This window comes from Corythoichthys intestinalis, chromosome 17, assembly GCF_030265065.1.
Source record: "Corythoichthys intestinalis isolate RoL2023-P3 chromosome 17, ASM3026506v1, whole genome shotgun sequence".
Classification (NCBI taxonomy): Eukaryota; Metazoa; Chordata; class Actinopteri; order Syngnathiformes; family Syngnathidae; genus Corythoichthys; species Corythoichthys intestinalis.
Genome location: NC_080411.1, coordinates 3,749,182 through 3,768,697, shown reverse-complemented (window position 1 = coordinate 3,768,697; position 19,516 = coordinate 3,749,182). Strand labels below are relative to the sequence as shown.

General features: G+C 39.8%; 1 protein-coding gene across 2 annotated transcripts in view; it reads left to right on the top strand.

The window, feature by feature from the left end:
- Window positions 1-16,070, top strand: part of grk5 (G protein-coupled receptor kinase 5) — a 43,207-nt gene extending 27,137 nt beyond the window's left edge. Inside the window, exons 10-17 of one of the 2 annotated variants that reach the window (XM_057818721.1) lie at window positions 144-181; window positions 354-443; window positions 5,054-5,262; window positions 9,775-9,912; window positions 9,974-10,111; window positions 10,174-10,304; window positions 10,759-10,762; window positions 15,808-15,894. In XM_057818721.1, coding sequence (XP_057674704.1) covers window positions 144-181; window positions 354-443; window positions 5,054-5,262; window positions 9,775-9,912; window positions 9,974-10,111; window positions 10,174-10,304; window positions 10,759-10,762; window positions 15,808-15,894 — 835 coding nt within the window. Of the gene's footprint in view, window positions 1-143; window positions 182-353; window positions 444-5,053; window positions 5,263-9,774; window positions 9,913-9,973; window positions 10,112-10,173; window positions 10,305-10,758; window positions 10,763-15,807 lie in introns of both variants that reach the window. The other variant, XM_057818720.1, reaches the window with a different exon arrangement.
- The last annotated feature ends 3,446 nt before the right edge of the window (window positions 16,071-19,516 follow it).

The following is a 19,516-nucleotide window of genomic DNA, read 5'->3' as shown; positions in this document are numbered from 1 at the left end:
AAAACTCGAACTACTGTAATTACTCTTCTGATTCATACGCAATAAAATAAAAACTGGAATTAATTGAGAAGGGCAACAATGTTGGCAATCAACTTTGTTTTGGCACGCGATCCTCTGACGCCAAACGCTGTCTTATCTTTCAGGGATCTGAAGCCAGAAAACATCCTGTTGGACGAACACGGTACGAGCACGGCAGCTATTTTCAGCCGCGACGGGTCACGTTGCCTTTTTCGGCTTCAGTGGGGCTGCCGCTTCGGGGCGTGGCGGCCTGCTTCTATTTGAAACGACAACGCCCTCGTCTCGCATTCGCCGCTGATGACTGACACGCTGATTAAGATAAGAATCGTCCGCAGGTCACATCAGGATCTCCGACCTGGGCCTCGCCATCAGGGTGTCCTCCAGCGGCGTAGTGCGAGGTCGCGTGGGAACGCTAGGATACATGGGTCAGTAGTCCAGCCGCCGCCGTCACACAGACATCAAGTTTTTTTGCTCATCAGTCTAGTTTGCAGGTGTCAAACTCACAGCACGGGGGGTCAAATATTGCCCGACTGAATCTTGCTAAAATGCCAATACCAAATACCAATCTCGATCCGTTTTTTTGAGTTTGGACAGCAGGCTCGCGTTAAGAGAGGGGATGCTGGCGACATGAGCGGCCATGATATCCTCCTTCTCTCGCCTCCCTACTCGTTCCACGCACAAATGGTTGAAATCAGACTAGAAAAATCTACAGAAATGAAACATCACCTATCCAAAGCACATGAGTGCCTCATATTGAAGAAAACTTATTTAGTCGTATTTAGTATGATGTGAACCCTGTAGTCCTTTTCTTTAGATGTATTAAACTCCGTAGTAAAATTCTCTTTTCCACTAATTTATTTTCTATATTTGTAAATAATGCAGTGGTATGAAAAAGTATCTGAACCTTGTGGTATTTCTCACAATTCTGCATAAAATCACCATCAAATATAAATATAATATATAGTATATATTTCAATAGGAAGTAACCCAAAATGCCCCATACTCAACAGGAAGTGACCCGATATCAATAAGAAGTGACCCCCGAAATGCCCTAAATCAACAGAAAGTCACATGATATCAACAGGAAACGACCCAAAAAAGGTTTATAGATACAGTGGTATGAAAAAGTATTAGAACCTTTTGGAATTTCTCACATTTCCTCATAAAATCACCATCAAATGTGATCAGATCTTTGTCAAAATCACACGGATGAAAAAACTCTGCTTTAACTAAAACCACCCAAACATTTATAGGTTTTCATATTTCAATGAGGATAGCATGCAAACAATGACAGAAGGGGGAAAAATAAGTCTGAACCCTCTGCCTAAGAATTCTTAAAGAGCAAACAAAACCAATTTTTACCAAACAATCGAAGTCAGGTGTGTGGCTAATCACTGATGAGTTGTTTAAAGCTGCCCTGCTCACTAGAATCACATACCTGGTAAGAAATGTCTTGATGAGAAGCGTTTTCTGATGTGCATCATGGCTCGGTCAAAGGAGCTGTCTGAAGACCTGCGATCAAGGATTGTTGATTTGTATAAAGCTGGGAAAGGACACGAAACCATGTCTAGAAGTCTGGATGTTCATCAATCGACAGTCAGAGAAGTTGTCCACAAATGCAGAGAGTTTGGTACTATTGCTTCTCTCCCAAGGAGTGGACATCCACCAATGAGGACGCCAAGAGTTCAGCGCAGAATACTCACAGAGGTAAAAAAAAGAGCCCCTAGAGTGACTGCTAAAGACTTACAGAAATCACTGGCACAGTCTAACATCTCTGTGCACACATCAACTGTATATAAAACTATGGCCAAGAATGGTGTTCATGGGAGGAAGCCACTGCTGTCTAAAAAAAACATTGTTGATCCTTTAATGTTCGCAAAAAGGCACTTGGACACTCCACAGAAGTTTTGGCAAAATATCTTGTGGACTGATGAAACCAAAGTAACACACAATGTCATGTGTGGAGGAAAAATGGAACAGCTCTCCAACATCACCTCATCCCCACTGTGAAGCATGGTGGAAGGAGCATCATGATTTGGGCTGTTTTGCTACCTCAGGGCCTGGAGAACTTGCAATCATTCATGGAAGAATGAATTCAAAGGTTTTGCAGGAAAACCTGAGGCTGTCTGTCAGACAGTTGAAGCTAAAAAGAGGATGGATGCTGCAACAAGACAATGATCCAAAACGCAGAAGTAAATCAGCTTCAGATTTGTTTCAGAAGAACATTCTAGTAATACACGTTCTGGAGTGGCCAAGTCAAAGTTCAGACTTGAACCCCATTGAGATGCTGTGGCATGGCCTAAAGACAGCAATTCATGCCAGACAGCCCAGGAATCTGACTGAACTACAGCAGTTTTGTACAGAAGAATGAGCCAAGATTAGTCCTGATTGATGTGCCAGACTGATCTGCTGCTACAGGAAAGGTCTGGTTGAAGTTATTGCTGCCAAAGTGGGGGGCACAGAATATTGAATGTGATGGTTCACTCAATTATTTTTCCCCCTTCTGTCATTGTTTGCATGCTATCCTGATTAAAATATGAAAACCTATAAATGTTTTGGTGGTTTTACTTAAAGCAGACACTGTTTTTCCGTCTGTGTGATTTTGACAAAAATAAAATCACATTTAATGGCAATTTTATGCAGAAATGTGAGAAATTCCAACAGGTTCAGATACTTTTTCATACCACTGTACCACTGATAGAAAAACATGTCATTTGTAAAAAATAATGTTATTATGAGTTATAATGATTTTATATTAAAACTAGGGCTGTCAAACAATTAAAATTTTTAATCGAGTTAATCACAGCTTAAAAATTAATTAATCGTAATTAATGGCAATTTAGACCATTTGTAAAATATGCCATATTTTTCTGTAAATTATTGTTGGAATGGAAAGATACGACACAAGACGGATATATACATTCAACACACTGTACATAAATACTGCATTTGTTTATTATAACAATAAATCAACAAGATGTCATTAACATTATTAACATTCTGTTAAAGCGATCCATGGATAGAAAGGCTTGTAGTTCTTAAAAGATAAATGTTAGTACAAGTTATAGAAATTTTATATTAAAACCCCTCTTAATGTTTTCGTTTTAATAAAATTTGTAAAATTTCCATCAAAAAAATAAACTAGTAGGTCACCATTGTTGACGTCAATAATTACACAATCCTCATGGTCATAAAATCCGTCGCACCCAAGCGCCAGCAGAGGGCGACAAAACTCCAAAAACACAAGTAACAAGTGCACATGACACTGTACTGTCATTTTAATCTGTTTGAGTGGGGCATGTGCGTTAATTGCGTCAAATATTTTAACGTGATTAATTAAAAAATTAATTATCGCCCATTAACGCGATAATTTTGACAGCCCTAATTAAAACCACTCTTAATGTTTTCGTTTTAATAAGATTTGTAAAATTAAGTAGTAGGTCGCGATTGTTGTTGATGACACAATGCACTCTGGGCGGTGATGTCACTGGGCGGCGCTGCCGGGCTACTACAGTGTCACTCTATACCTACCTAAACATGTCATCAGTTCTGCCCCTTAAATTTGAACTCAAGCGGAAAAGTGATGAGCAGGACAGCAGTGTTGATATTTCACAAAACGTGCAGCAAAAGCAATTAAATGAAGGTCTCCACCAGGATTCGAACCCACGTTCCCATGCGACAGATGAGCTGACAAACTGTCAAATCAAGTCAATATCTCGGCAAGCCGCTTAGGATCGGTTTAAAGACACTGTTGATGAGCTGCTGATGCAGGTACGATGTTGGGAACTCATTCCACATCGCTTTAAAAAAATCAATCTGACCAGTAGCAGAATGTGACAAAATCATGTCACGTCATACTAGCTTCGCTTGCTAGCTCGCACAGCTATTCTCACAGTCTAGCCCAACTGCGTCATTGTCCCCAGCATGCTTTGTTTGCGTAAAAAAATGGCGCCATCCGTAGGTCAAAACATGTAGTAAATTTTATAGATTTTTAATCAATGGCAATAATATATGTTTCTAATAGTAAAAGAGAATAGTTGTGGCTTATTAGAGCCTACAAGTTCGAGGTTCCCTTTAAAGCTACAGTCCCTGACAAAAGTCTTGTCGCTTATCCATTTTGTAGAAACAATTGCTAATAACCTGACTTTTAATTATTCAATTGGTTTCAGATGTGGCTCATATGAAAGCTAGGACCCTCCCAAATGATGTTGAATGTACAAAAATATATTTGTTTCACCGAAAAAAGACATAAAGGTCAAATTTTGGCAAGACAAAAATTTTGTCGCCTACAGAAAGTAGTGTGAAAATTCAACAAAAAAATGTACTTCAAATACAAAAATATGTTACATAACATAAGCAAATGAAGTAGTGGTGCTGTGAGATCCAAATTTAATATTTTGTATGACTTCCATGGGCTTGGGCAAGGATTCATACAATTTATTGAGGAAGTCATCAGGAACATCAAAGAAAGCAGTCTTGCATGCCTCCTAGAGTTCAGCAACATTCTTGGGTTTCATCTTCCATGCTTCCGCTTTCATCCTGTCCCTGTCTGGTGACAGGGCTGGCCAGTCCTGGAGGATCTTGATCTACTTTGCCTTGAGGAACTTTGAGGTAGAGATTGAAGTATGCGATGGAGCACCATCCTGCTGCAAAATTTGTCCCTTTTTATGGTTAGGAATGTAAGAGGCAGCTAAGGTTTGTTGATATTTCAGACTATTTCCTGATCGATCGGGACATCTCTAATAAATACAGTACTTATGTACAGTATGTTGAATGTATATATCCGTCTTGTGTCTTGTCTTTCCGTTCCAACAATATTTTACAGAAATATTTTATAGATGGTTTGAATTGAGATGAATTAATTTTTAAGCTGTGATTAACTGGATTAAAAATTTTAATTGTTTGACAGCCCTAGTTATTAGCAATTGTTTCTACAAAATGGATAAGCGACAAGACTTTTGTCAGGGACTGTACCACAACTACGAGTTTGACACCCTTGGTCTCGTCTTATACTTTGTTTCAATGGCGCTGGCAGCTCCAGAGTTGATAGCCCGCGAGTATTATGGCGTGAGCGTCGACTGGTGGGGTCTGGGCTGCCTCATCTACGAGATGACGGCGGGCCGGCCTGTCTTCAGGCACAAGGGCGAGCATCCCAAAAAGGACGACATGGAGGAAAGGATCCAGACGCGGCGGGAGGAGTACGGCGAGCGCTTCGAACCGCGCGCTAAAGACATCTGCTCCAAGGTCGGCAGAATTGCATGGGAGACATTGGGGTTCTCGGTCTTTCCCTCCAAAGGCTTCTTGGCTTTTCTTTTCAATCAAGCAACCAATGACACGATTCAGCTAGCGGCGGAATCAACTGACTAAGCGCCTCGCCAAGCAGTTGAGGTGTGCTAAAAATGGATGGCTTGACTAACTCACCGACTGATCAATTAATTGATCGCCCACCCAAATTGATGGAGAAACTGGACGGGGATGTTTTGCTGCACTGGTCGGAAAACGGGTCACTTCCTGTTCATTTTGTAGCAGTTGCAGATTGCTTCTGGTTGACTTTTGCTTACTTCCTGTTGATTTCGGGTAACTTGCTGTTGACTTTTGGTCACTCACTATTCGGGTTGGGCATCGTTTGAAATTGAACTATTCCGGTTCCGATTACGATTCCACATTTCGATTCCGAACGATTCTCGATTCCTTTTCTTTTAGGAGGCAGGGTCAATTAAAAAAAGGTAGGGTTAAAAAAAATTTGCATGGTTTGTGTTAAATTCTTAACTTCTCGATGATTTTTAAAAAATTATATGAACTTCTTACAGGGCTAATTTTAACGAGTATATAAATATCAGTCTTTGAACTTGAGCAATTATTTTCCGCTCGGCGGTCAGGGCATCGAAACATGGAATCGAAATTTTGAAATTCAAACGATTCCGGGAGCATCGGAGTGATAGAACCGGTTCCCATCAATGCTCGATGCCCAACCCTACTCACTGTTGATTTGGGGGGCATTTTTGGGTCCCATGCTCATGATTTTGGTGCTTTTATGGTTCAATTCCTGTTGATTTTGTGAAATTTACAGGTCACTTTATTTTGATTTTGGGTCATTGAGTTAATTTGAGGGTGTTTCAGGGGGATTTCTTGTTCATTTTGGGTCACTCCCGATTGATTTCAGGGCATATTTGGTTCACTTGATGCTCATTTCGGGTCACTTACAATTGATTTTAGAGCTTTTACGGGTCACTTACAGTGGTATGAAAAAGTATCTGAACCTTTTGGAATTTCTCACAATTCTGCATAAAATCATCAAATGTGATCTGATCTTTGTCAAAATCTCACAGATGAAAAAATCAGTGTCTGCTTTAAAGTGCATGTGACACGAAAAAGCATGTTTATTTCATAATACACACGGTATTTTATGCTCCTGAATGATATGGACCGCTTGGATGTGTGTGGAAGCGATCGCTATATTTATTTAGTTTTTTGAATCCCGTGCCATGAAAATGAGTGACTTCCGACTTCGGTCTTGCATTGAGGAGGAGGGCGCTGTGACGTGTACGGGTGAAGGCGTCCTCTTCACTAAACAGCCGTACTGTTGTGTATGAGGACTAAGGATTCAGCAGATTTTGCGGATTAATACGTTTATTTTTCGCATCACGCCAGCCAAACGGCTGCAGAAAAATCTTGCTTTATGAGGGAGAGGCATGTGCGCCTTTTTGGAGTTTAAAAAACGTTCCCATTCACCGTGGATATTGGCCAAAACAAGCCCTACTACTGCGGGACCATTGGACTTACGAGGAAGTGAGTAAACATCTTGTTTTGTATTATGTCAAATATTAATACAGCGATTACAAAGTAAACACTACAAACTTTCTTTAAATAAAGGACGACTTACGTTTGATCATTGATAGGCATGTAAAAAGCTCTCCTCGTGCACATTAGCTGCACGTTAGCTGCACAACAACTGCAGCCGCCCTCCCCCGGGGAACGAACTGTAAATTGCTCTCCGCCGGGCGGTTTGCCGATCTGCAAAGACAATCGACAACCCAGTCGTCATGTCAAATAATCCGGGCTAGTTATGTGTGATTTTCCGCTTCGAAGACTTTGAAACATCACTCGGTTCAGGTTAGCATTTTGGCTAGCTGTCACGCCTCTTGGTTTGTTTACATTCTCTGAAGCCAGGGAAGGGAAATGACAAATGTCCGATTTAGGTGTCATAAAATATCGTTCAGGAGGTGCGACAGTAAAGGTGAAGTGGACAGTTTTGACCATTATGGAGTAATTTTGCCTGAATAAGTGCATTTTTATGATTTCATATTCCATTTAGCACAAGACTGTTATTTGTCATGACCATGCCATTTATTCAGCAGTTGGGGAAAATACTTGGATAATAAGAATATCCTGTAAAAATATTGATGTAAAGAGACAGAAACAATGACATTTTGCAGCTCTCTTCGTCGCGTTTTCCTCGTTGTGAATAGTTCCCCCTCGACGGGCTGACTGGTCCTTTTCAAGCCATTTATTTAGCTATTGGGGAAAAATGCTTGGATAAAAAGAATATCCAGTAAAAATATTGGAGTAGAGAGACTGAAACAATGACATTTTGCGGCTCTCTTCGTTGCGTTTTCCTCGTTCTGAATAATTCCCCCTCAGTGGGCTGAATAGTAAAACCGATGAGCCCAGTCACCCGCTGACGTCATCCACCTGTTGGGGACGCTAGAGCCCTATAATGGTAGGCGTGGCTAACCGGCAGATTAAAAGACAAATTTCTCGTCATCTGCGCTTTGCTAAATTGTTGTATATCGTCGAATCGTCTCAAAATATGATTCTAATTCACATAATAATGCTATTTAAGACTTTTTTTCTCCTGTCGTATGCTCTTTAACTAAGACCACCCAAATACTTATAGGTTTTCATATTATAATGAGGATAGCATGCAAACAATGACAGAAGGAGGAAAAATAAGTAAGTGAACCATCACATTTATTATTTTGTGGCCCCTCTTTTGGCAGCAATAACTTCAACCAGATGCTTCCTGTAGCTGCAGATCAGTCTGGCACATCGATCAGGATTAATCTTCGCTCATTCTTCTGTACAAAACTGCTGTAGCTCAGTCAGATTCCTGGGATGTCTGGCATGAATCGCTGTCTTTAGGTCATGCCACTGCATCTCAATGGGGTTCAAGTCTGAACTTTGACTTGGCCACTCCAGAACGTGTATGATGGTCTTCTGAAACCATTCTGAAATTTTTTTACTTCTGTGTTTTGGATCATTGTCTTGTTGCAGCATCCATCCTCTTTTTAGCTTCGACTGTCTGACAGACGGCCTCAGGTTTTCCTGCAAAACATCCTTTTAAATTTAGTCTTCCATTAATGATTGCAAGTTGTCCAGGCCCTGAAGTAGCAAAACAGCCCCAAATCATGATGCTCCCTCCACCATGCTTTACAGTGGGGATGAGGTGTTGATGTTGGTGAGCGGTTCCATTTTTCCTTCACACATGACATTGTGCGTTACTGCCAAACAATTCAGCCTTGGTTTCATCAGTCCCCAAAATATTTTGCCACAGAACTTCCGTGGAGTGTCCAAGTGCCTTTTTGAGAACATTAAACGGGCAACAATGTTTTTTTAGACAGCAGTGGCTTCCTCTGTGAAGTTCTCCCATGAACACCATTCTTGGCCATAGTTTTACATATAGTTTATGTGTGCACTGAGATATTGGACTGTGCCAGTGATTTCTGTAAGTCTTTAGCAGACACTCTAGGGTTCTCTTTTACCTCTCTCAGTGTTCTGCGCTGAAGTCTTGGCCTCATCTTTGGTGGACGGCCACTTCTTGGGAGAGAAGCAGCAGTGCCAAACTCTCCCCATTTGTAGACAACTTCTTTGACTGTTGATTTATGAACATGCAGACTTTTAGAGATGGTTTTGTATCCTTTCCCAACTTCATACAAATCAATAATCCTTAATCGCAGGTCTTCAGACAGCTCTTTTGACTAAGCTGTGATGCACATCAGACAATGCTTCTCATCAAGCGGATTCTTACCAGGTGTGTGTTTTATAGTGGGCAGGGCAGCTTTAAACTACTCATCAGTGATTGGGCACACACCTGACTGAACTTGTTTGGTTATAGTGTTCATTGACTTATTTTTCCCCCTTCTGTCATTTTTTGCATGCTATCCTCATTAAAATATGAACACTTATAAATGTTTGGGTGGTTTCAGTTAAAGCAGACACTCTTTTTTCATCTGTGTGATTTTGTCAAAAATCAGATCACATTTGATGGTGATTTTATGCAGAAATGTGAGGAATTCCAAAAGGTTCAGATACTTTTCATACCATTCTACTATTCGTTTTGGGTCACTTTGTTTATTTTGTGGCATTTCAGGCTGACCCATTGTTCATTTTCAGTTAATTTTCATTGATTGTGGGGCATTTTTTGGGTCACTTCTTATCAATCTTGAGTCAATACCGGGTTACCTATTCATTGTTAGTTGTGCCTGATTTTGGGGCAACTTTTTTATCACTTCCTATTGATTTGGGGGCATTTCTGAGTGATTTCCTGTGGACTCTGGGCATTTCAATGAGAAACAAACTCCGGTTCCATCCGGCGATATGTCTTAACTCATTAGCATCAAATCCAATTTAACTCTAAGAATCAAAATGGATTGGACCTCTAGCACCGTCAATGGCAGTAAATGAGTGTCCCATTAAAGAATAAGAATTATTTAAAATTTCGAGCCTGAAATTGACGCCGATGTCTCCTGTTCGAAGCTTCTGGTCAAAGATCCCAACGGCAGGCTTGGCTGCCAGGCGTCGGGAGGACGAGACGTACAGGATCACCCTTTCTTTCAGGAAATCAACTTCCGAATGTTAGAAGCGGGGCTCTTGGAGCCCACCTTTAAACCTGACGTAAGTGCCCGTTTTCCACGCTAGCCGGCTCGTGCCGTTGTGAACCGTTTCATCTGTGCAGCCCAGGCTGGTTTACTGCAGCGACGTGCAAGATATCGAGGAGTTCTCTGCCGTGCGGGGCGTCACCCTCAACCAGACGGACAACGAATTCTACACCAAGTTCAACACTGGAAACGTTCCCATCACCTGGCAGAATGAGGTGGGTGCGCATCCCTTGGCGGGGTCAGGTCTGGAGTCGGGCTCAAGTTTCCTCTCGCGCAGCTCATCGAGACGGGATGTTTTGCCGAGCTCAACGTTTTCGGACCCAACGGTTCTCGCCCTCAAGATCTGCAGCCACTGGCGCAAGCTCCAGAAAGTCCTAAGAGTGGCCTGTTCAACAAAATCTTTTGTGAGTTTGAGCTTTTTATAATTCTCCTTCAAATGTAATACAGTATTGGCCCGAATATAAGACATCCCGGATTATAAGACGACCCCCTATTTTTCAAGACTCAAGTTTGAAAAAAAGACTTTTTGAACACCAAATTAATTTTTTTACAGAAAATATTTACAGTATATCTGAAACAAATGATTATAACAATATATTTGAGAGAAAAAGCATGTTATTTTGCCTCATTCAAATTTTAATATCTGAACATTTAAATATGTAAACTAAAGTGCAATCACATTCGTAAATGAATGGCTTCTGGTTTTTGAATGAAATGTAAATAAACCAATCTATTGTGATAAAACAACAATTAACCATCAAAGTGAAGTCTAACTGTAACTGTAGTCTTGAAACAAATCTTAATAAGGAAAAACATTGCAATAAAATAATGCAAACTGGTTAAACTAAAAAGAGTTGCTGAGATTTGTCATGACAGAACATCACTTCAATAATATCTGGCGCCGTCTAGTGTCGTGAATGGGTATAATGTCTAGACCGCAAATATAAGACGACCCCCTCTTTTACAGTGTTATTTCAATGCACAAAACACCGTCTTATATTCGGGCCAATATGGTAATTATGACATAGGCGGAGTTTAAGCGGGGGCCAGGCCCCCCCGGTGGCCAAAAAGTGTCATCGCACGTAATTGACTTTCCTATATACATATATATATTAGAGCTGTCAAAATTATCGCGTTAACGGGCGTTAATTAATTTTTTAAATTAATCCCGTTAAAATATTTGACACAATTAACGCAGATGCCCCGCTCAGAGAGATTTAAATGACAGTACACAGTGAAACGCTCACTTGTTGTGTTTTATGGAGTTTTGCCGCCCTCTGCTGGCGCTTGGGTGCGACTGATTTTATAGGCTTCAGCACCCATGATGAGCATTGTGTAAGTAATTATTGACATCAACAATGGCGGGCTACTAGTTTATTTTTTGATCGAAAATTTTACAAATTTTATTAAAACCAAAACATTAAGGGGTTGTTTTAATATAAAATGTCTCTAACTTGTACTAACATTTTTCGTTTAAGAACTACAAGTCTCTCTATCCATGCATCGCTTTAACAGAATGTTAATAATGTTAATGCCACCTTGTTGATTTATTGTTATAATAAACAAATAGTCCTTATGTACAGTATGTTGAATGTATATATCCATCTTGTGTCTTATCTTTCCATTCCAACAATAATTTACAGAAAAATATGGCATATTTTATTGATGGTTTGAACTGCGATTAATTGCGATTAATTACGATTAATTAATTTTTAAGATGTAATTAACTCGATTAAGAATTTTAATTGTTTGACAGCCCTAATATGTACATATATATATATATATATACATATGTATATGAAAGCTGTAAAGCAGGGGTCCCCAAACTATGGCCCGCGGGCCGGATACGGCCCACCTCCACATTTGGTCCGGCCCCCTGAACAATTTTTTTTTTTTTTTTAACTTGTGTTATTTATTTCCTGGCTTTTTCTGTGAAGAACCCAGAGAGGGTTATTTAGTGATTATCTATTTAATTAATAGTGTTATTATTATATTATCAGGGGTGCACATAATTGGTCCGCATGCGCGCATACGCACTGGACGTAGACAAACGCGCTGGCCCTCAACGGCTTCCATACGCTTTTGCGTACCGATGGCTGACCACTGTATTTGCAGCAGACACGAGAAAATCACTTCTCAAAATGTCAAAGAGGCAGGCCCCACTGAGTAATTATTTCCGTGTTCCCCCACCCTCGTCAAAAGAAAGACAGACAACAGAGACATCACCGGAGCTACCGAAAAAAAGGACTTTTGCTGAAAAGTGGCTGCAGGAGGTACCGTGGCTAGAAGCAAATGATGCTTGCACGGAAATGTGGTACAAAATTTGCCGTGAGAATCCCAATGTCGCTGATAAGAGCAGCGCATTTTATGTAGGGTCAAAGGATTTCAGCCATCCAAACTTTAAAAAGCACAAAAAAACAGCATGTGGCAATTAAACAAACTATCAACGCCAGACAGGACCCCACTCGCCCTATGGACAAGAGGCGGAATAAAGTTAATGAAGAACAGCGCCATGCACTGACAAACGTGTTTTTGCTCGCATTTCACAAAGCTAAACATGCATGTTCAATGAGCTCTTATGAGGAGGACATCCCAATTTTACAGAGGCTTGGAGTTAATGTGGGAGCCGCATCATGCCCTTTATTTTGAATTAGTGCTTTTATGTTTATTTCTTTACATTTCACATCAAAGTAATGGCAATTTTGTTGTGCCAGTTGATAATCAAGCATTAATTCTTAATATAATTAATTAAAGGTAATTGGCTCTAAGTAAAGCTTGTCATAATTTTGTCGCATCAGGCGGGTCGGCTCTCAAGCTCAATGAGGACCAAGTCACATCTCCAGGTCCTCCTCTGAGAACCTGGGCAAAAAAAATATGTGCACCCCTATATATTATATTATATTATAATTATCATTTTTATTTACTTTTGTTCCGTGAAGAATCCAGAAAGGGTTATTTGACTGTGGCTTTCTGAAAAGCAATCAATTTTCACATTTTACATTACTCCTGCAATCGTCACACTATTTCTGTTACAAACTGACCCCAGCCATTATCAGACAAGGAAAAAGTTTTGTGGCCCTCACAGGAAAAAGTTTGGGGACCCCTGCTGTAAAGCAATAAAGCAATCAACAAAAATGAATGAAATGAACAAAAAATGATATTTTTATAATGGGTCAAAATTATTTTTCGAACGGATCATGTGACTAGCACCGACGGTCATTTGCTTTGCATATTATTTAAAAAAATAATAGAGGAGGGCAATTTATTTTTCAAAAATATATTTTTTTGATTGAAGCAACTTTTGGAGGGATTGAATGATTTAGACACAAATGTCCTACCAATAATATGGCCAAAACACAAAAAAGATTGCTAAAATCAAAGACAACGATTGAAATTAAAAATCAAGTGCTGAAATGCAAATATTTGCATCTCAAATATGTTTTCGTATTCAAAAACGTTTTTTCTATTATCAAAATTTTTCTTTTTTTTTTTTTTATTTTTTCATTTGAAAATATATATATTTTGTTTGAAGCAACTTATTTTTGATTGAATAATAGAGGCACAAATGCCCTAGCCAAAATGTGGCAAATTACTTCAAAAAAGTTGCTTTAATGGAAAAAAAAAAAAAAAAAAAAGCTTTCAAATGCATTTTTTGGCGTTTCAAATTTATTTTTGCATTCAAACACATCTTTTGATCGAATAATGAACACACAAATCTACTTCCATATGGCTCTGCCCGGGGTATACAATTTTTGACTGGGGTAATTACGTTGGCACGACACCGGAGGGCATACCATATTCAATGGATGACGATCTTGGCGAAAAGTAAAAACCCTACTCACCAACGTCACAGAATGACGTGTCGCTGTATCCGGCCGCCATATTGTCCGTCTCTTTTTAGCCCTATTCTCAATGGTTTCAATTAGTCCTTCAGTTTATAGAGCAATTCCTGGAAGCCCCGGTGCTTTCAGATGCTGTAAACTCATTGGATGCGTTGCATAAAAGGCGTTATGTGGAAAAGCTTCAGTCTATCCATTCGCCAGATCCATATTTGATGCCTAAATCGATATTTTTCGACCCGCTGTCTTCGCCCTCTCTGCCTGACATCCGCTACCCTGATATCTACAACTATCTTGTCCACACAAAATCAGCCTTTTCTCACAAAAGTTTGAAAAACTTTTAAGAGCAGCACTCTAAGCAACATTACCTCGTGTGACCCTTCCAATTTTCTAAAATGGCGACAATCAATTAAAAAAAAAGTTGACTGTGATGGCCGACGCTTCAAGGATAGGTGGATTTTGGACTATTTCTTCAATAAAACACGCAACAACTGTGTCTGCCTCATTTGCAAAGAGACAGTCGCTGTTTTCAAAGAGTTCGATGTGACGCGATAATATTACCGAACAAGACACGCTGACATGTACAACATTACAGGGAAGATACGCAGTGAGAAATTATAGCAACTAGAAGCTAGTTTAATTTCACAGCAGCAGTATTTCGCAAGAGCCCGAGTGTCGAAAGAGAACGCCACAAAGGCGAGATTGTTGAAATTATGACTTAATGACAAAAAAAAAAAATAAAGTAAATGTGACACACAGAAGGGCTTGCTAAAATTTGTTTAAATATATTGTTCTATGTGAATCAGCCGCATTTTCACCACACCAAATCTGGCCCCCTTTGCAAAAGGTTTGGACACACCTGTTTAACTGATGATCCGTAGACGAGGCCAGCTTCTTTCACTTGTTACCAGCTAAATATTATTTAAAAAAAAAAAGATGGTGGAAGAAATAAGCATCTTGAATTTGAAACGGTATGTTGTCGGCAATTAGCCTAGCAATGATCTTAATTGTGGTTGTCAGCCCAAAACCCTCTAAATATATATTAAATGCATCTTACCAGATATAAAATAACTACTAGATAATCTGTGGTAATCGTTTGGAGCCCAGTTTTCTCATCGAATTGCAGCAGTCCATCTCGCTCTCCTCTCCGGGTCTCTCGGAATACGGTAGAACTTCAAGTCTCTCCGTCTATCTTCTCTGTTACTGCAACCCACCGCCACACACGCCTTCACCATTATGATTATTAATGTTAACGAGCAGAAAAATACGCCATAACAGGAGGAATTTACGAAGCGGTAATGCGTTAACATGACGAGTAGACGGACAACATGGCGCGGAGGCGTGGTTGTGACGTCATGTGAGTAGGGTCTATAGCTGTCCTAAGGAGCCTGAATTAGAATTCCCCTGAAGAATGATGGGAAACAAAAAATGTTCATTTTCAACTTATTATTATAAATATTCTTGTCAGTTAATTGTATTGGTGACAACGCGTTTTGGGGTCATCAACATGTTGTGCCCCCCCTGGCCCAAAAGTCAAACTCTGCCGATGAATTATGATGAATTCTAAACATGTTACTCTCGCACCAGATTATTTTTAAACAACAATAAAGTCGAAAAATGCTTGTGTTTATCAAATGGTTCAATGAGTAAGTCTAATCAAATCCTCTCAATCTGCTCACTTACACACAATGAGTTGCCACAGCAACTGCTTAACATGTTAAACAATGATTGCCGTAAGCGGCGCTTTGGAGTATCTGCTTACAAGCGTCTCTGGCAAGATCACACCTTAACGTCTGTCAATCATCGTTAACTTTAATAAGCAACTCCAGTGCGCGGCCTGACCAAGAAAAGCAGCAGGAGGAAGAGGGAGATTATGTGATCGGATCGGGACAGCTCATCTGCATTTATTTTTTTAATTGAAAAAATTTCAGCGACAGCCCGAGGGCGCGAAGTAGCACAGGATCACTGTAAACCATTTTCTTGCTATACCTTGACTATATTTAGTTTAAAAACATTTGAAGTGGTTCTTACGGAAGCACTTTTAACGCTGAACGTCTCCTGTCGTCCCTCAGTACCCCTCGGAGGTGATAGAGGAAGGACAACGGAGCCCCCTGCAAAACAATTTCATCACATCGGGAATTCTTTCGGCGCCCAATTGAAATTGCATTTTGGAAAAGCGCAAAACTCGAGCTAAAAAAAAGCCTTTCTTTTTTTGTAAATTATGCCTGGGTATTTGTGTGATTTATGAGCAATACTGTACATAGACGCGTGACCTTGAACCTTGCTAATAAAGCTCTTGAATTTGGACACTTTGACACAGTTGCTCGGGTTTGTTTGGTGTCAAGTCATTTTGAAGGAGTAGTAAATTTACTCAACTAGAGTACACTGACTGAAAGCGTCATTTCTTCACTTGTCTCAAAGATGGAGTCAAAAGAGCAAATAACATATACAGTCCCTAACAAAAGTCTTGTCGTTTATCCATTTTGTAGAAAAAAATGGCTAATAACTTGACTTTTAATTATTCAATTGGTTTCAGAAATGGCTCATATGAAAGCTAAGACCCTCCCAAACGATGTTGAATGTACAAAAATATATTTGTTTCACTGAAAAAAGATTTCTCATTTAATGGAGACATAAAGGTCAAATTTTGGCAGGACAAACTTTTGTCGCATACAGAAAGTAGTGTGAAAATTGAACAAAAAATGTACTTCAAATACAAAAATATTTCACATAACATAGGCGAATTAAGTAGTGGTGCTGTGAGATCCAAATTTAATATTTTGTATGACTTCCATGGTCTTGAAGGACTGCATCCATGCGGTTTAGCAAGGATTCATACAAGTCATCAGGAACATCAAAGAAAGCAGTCTTGCATGCCTCCCAGAGTTCATCAACATTCTTGGGTTTCGTCTTCCATGCTTCCTCTTTCATCCTGTTCATGTCTGGTGACTGGGCTGGCCAGTCCTAGAGGATCTTGATCTTCTTTGCCTTGAGGAACTTTGAAGTAGAGATTAAAGTATGCGATGGAGCACCATCCTGCTGCAGAATCTGACCCTTTTTATGCTTAGGAATGTAAGAGGCAGCTAAGATTTGTTGATATTTCAGACTATTTATGTTGCCTTCCAACCTGCAGATCTCTCGCACACCCCCATACTGGATATAACCGCGGACCATGATTTTGCCCACCACCAAACTTCACTGTTTTGTGGCAAAAGGTGGATTTTTCAGATGAATCTTCCATTGAATTACACCACAGTCGCCGCAAATATAGCCTGCGTGGATCTGAGATTCACTCAGAAAACAGTAAAGTTTGGTGGTGGCAAAATCATGGTCTGGGGTTACATCCAGTATGGGGGTGTGCGAGAGATCTGCGGGGTGGAAGGCAACATAAATAGTCTTAAATATCACCACATCTTAGCTGCCTCTTACATTCCTAACCATAAAAAGGGACAAATTCTGCAGCAGGATGGTGCTCCATCACATACTTCAATCAAGATCCTCCAGGACTGGCCAGCCCAGTCACCAGACATGAACATCATTGAGCATGTCCGGCGTAGGATGAAAGAGGAAGCATGGAAGACGAAACCCAAGAATGTTGATGAACTCTGGGAGGCATGCAAGACATTCTTTGATGTTCCTGATGACTTCATCAATAAATTGTATGAATCGTTGTCGAAGCCCATGAAAGTCAAACAAAATATTACATTTGGATCTCACAGCACCACGACTTCATTCGCTTATGTTACATATTTTTGTATTTGAAGTACATTTTTTTGCTCAATTTTCACACTACTTTCTCTTGCCAAAATTTGACCTTTATGTCTTCATTAAATGATCTTTTTTCAGTGAAACAAATATATTTTTGCACATTCAACAACATTTGGGAGGGTCTTAGCTTTCATATGAGCCATTTCTGAATCCAATTGAATTATTAAAAGTGAGGTTATTGGCAATTGCTTCTACAAAATGGATAAGCGACAAGACTTTTGTCAGGGACTGTACTGTACTAATTTTTTTTTTTTTTTACGGTTTTCAAGTCTTTTTTCATAATCTTTTAAAAAAGTTTTAGCTACCTATTACACTACTAATAGTCATTTTATTTACCATTGTTTCATGTCTTTCACTACGTTTCCAGTCAAGTTTGTTTTACTGCCTTACTAGTAACCATTTTAAAGCAACACTAGGTAACTTTTCAACCTTTATCAAATATTTTCATAACATTTGTGATAATGAGTTGACTGACAACTTGTTGAATGACACCTTTTTTTCATCTCGAGGGGGTCTGTATCGCTTTCACCGGCACTAATTAACTTTGAGGAGGGTGGCAGGAACCCTGACACATTAAAAAAAAAAAAAAAAAAACTACAAATGTGCTGGCATACGTCACTTCCCTCTTTCATTATAAAGACTGAGGTCTATGTGAATGCTTTTGGGCGAATTCTGCAAAGATGGCAGAGCAACAAGAGAGAGAAAAAGTTTTGTCTGAGGAGGGGGAAAAAGGGAGGATACTAGAGCTGGGAATCTTTGGGCACCTAACGATTCGATTACGATTCAGAGGCTCCGATTCGATTATAAAACGATTATTGATGCACCCCCCTCCTCCTTTTTTTTTTTTTTTTTAATGTTTTGTACATTAGTTCCAAAATTGTTCAAAAATACTCTCAGGCTAAACTAAACTACTATTTCCGTATCAAGTTAACATATAGTAGTAAACAAATATACAAAAATAACAGTAAATAAAAAACTCCAGTCCCCATTCAGTATCAGCAGCTTTAAACTACATTCAATTAATTTAATGTTGTGAATCAACTGTTAAAGTTGTTAAAATTGCTCCTGTTATTCCATAATTTCCCTTTTGTCTACTTTCGACATGTGAAAGTTTTAAAACTATTTTAAAGATAGATTCAAGTCAATATTTTACCAATTTAGGAGTATTTTAGATAAAAAGTTAATTAGGTTCGCTTGGAAGGTTCGCTACAACAGCCTTGCAGGAAAGTGTACTGCTTTAAGATGGCGGCCGTTTACTAACGCTTGCATCTAGCTTTTTGTAGATGTGCTGCTCACGCTACCGAATCTATATTGCATCTAGTCCTATATAAATGATATCTACCGTAACATTATGTGGATGTACTTTGTAGCAGCTTTTCGGCAGCAGTCAGGTATGTTGTTGTGTTTTTTTATCTCGTGGCATGAGTTGAGATAGAGCCGTGAGTTGAGCATTGGCATTACCCGAGGGGCCGGGTAATGAGAATCATGATGTTTAGCTACTCTCGCTGCGTTCCTCATTGCGTCCCGAAGAGCGCCCGGCTCGCTGAGTGTGTTTTACTTCCGCTTTACTTGGCATATTTCAATAATCGGAATTTGGATGTTTGTGAATCGTTCTCGAATATTCCACGGCCGAATCGCGAATAAACTAAGAATCGGAAATTTTGCACACCTCTAGAGGATACCATGATATACAGAATAAACATTGGCCTGGCTTTCGCTGGCATGTTGCCCCCTTCAACCGAACTCTGACGAGTTTGCATGGGCTGGGGTTTTAGCCACACGGTTGCTGACCGTCTAATGCTATTGTTTAGCCACAGCTGGATTCATTACCTTATTACTATTCACCTTTCACACACTTCCTGGAAACAGAAATGCTGTTTAATCCATCTGAAAGTGACCGGGAGATTGATTTTTGATTGACAATTTTACGACACTGTGCGGGTGTGCGCTTCTCCTCATGGGAAACGCAGCCTTTCTTAAGGCAAAACACTACCGCTTTTGTCCACCGGCGTC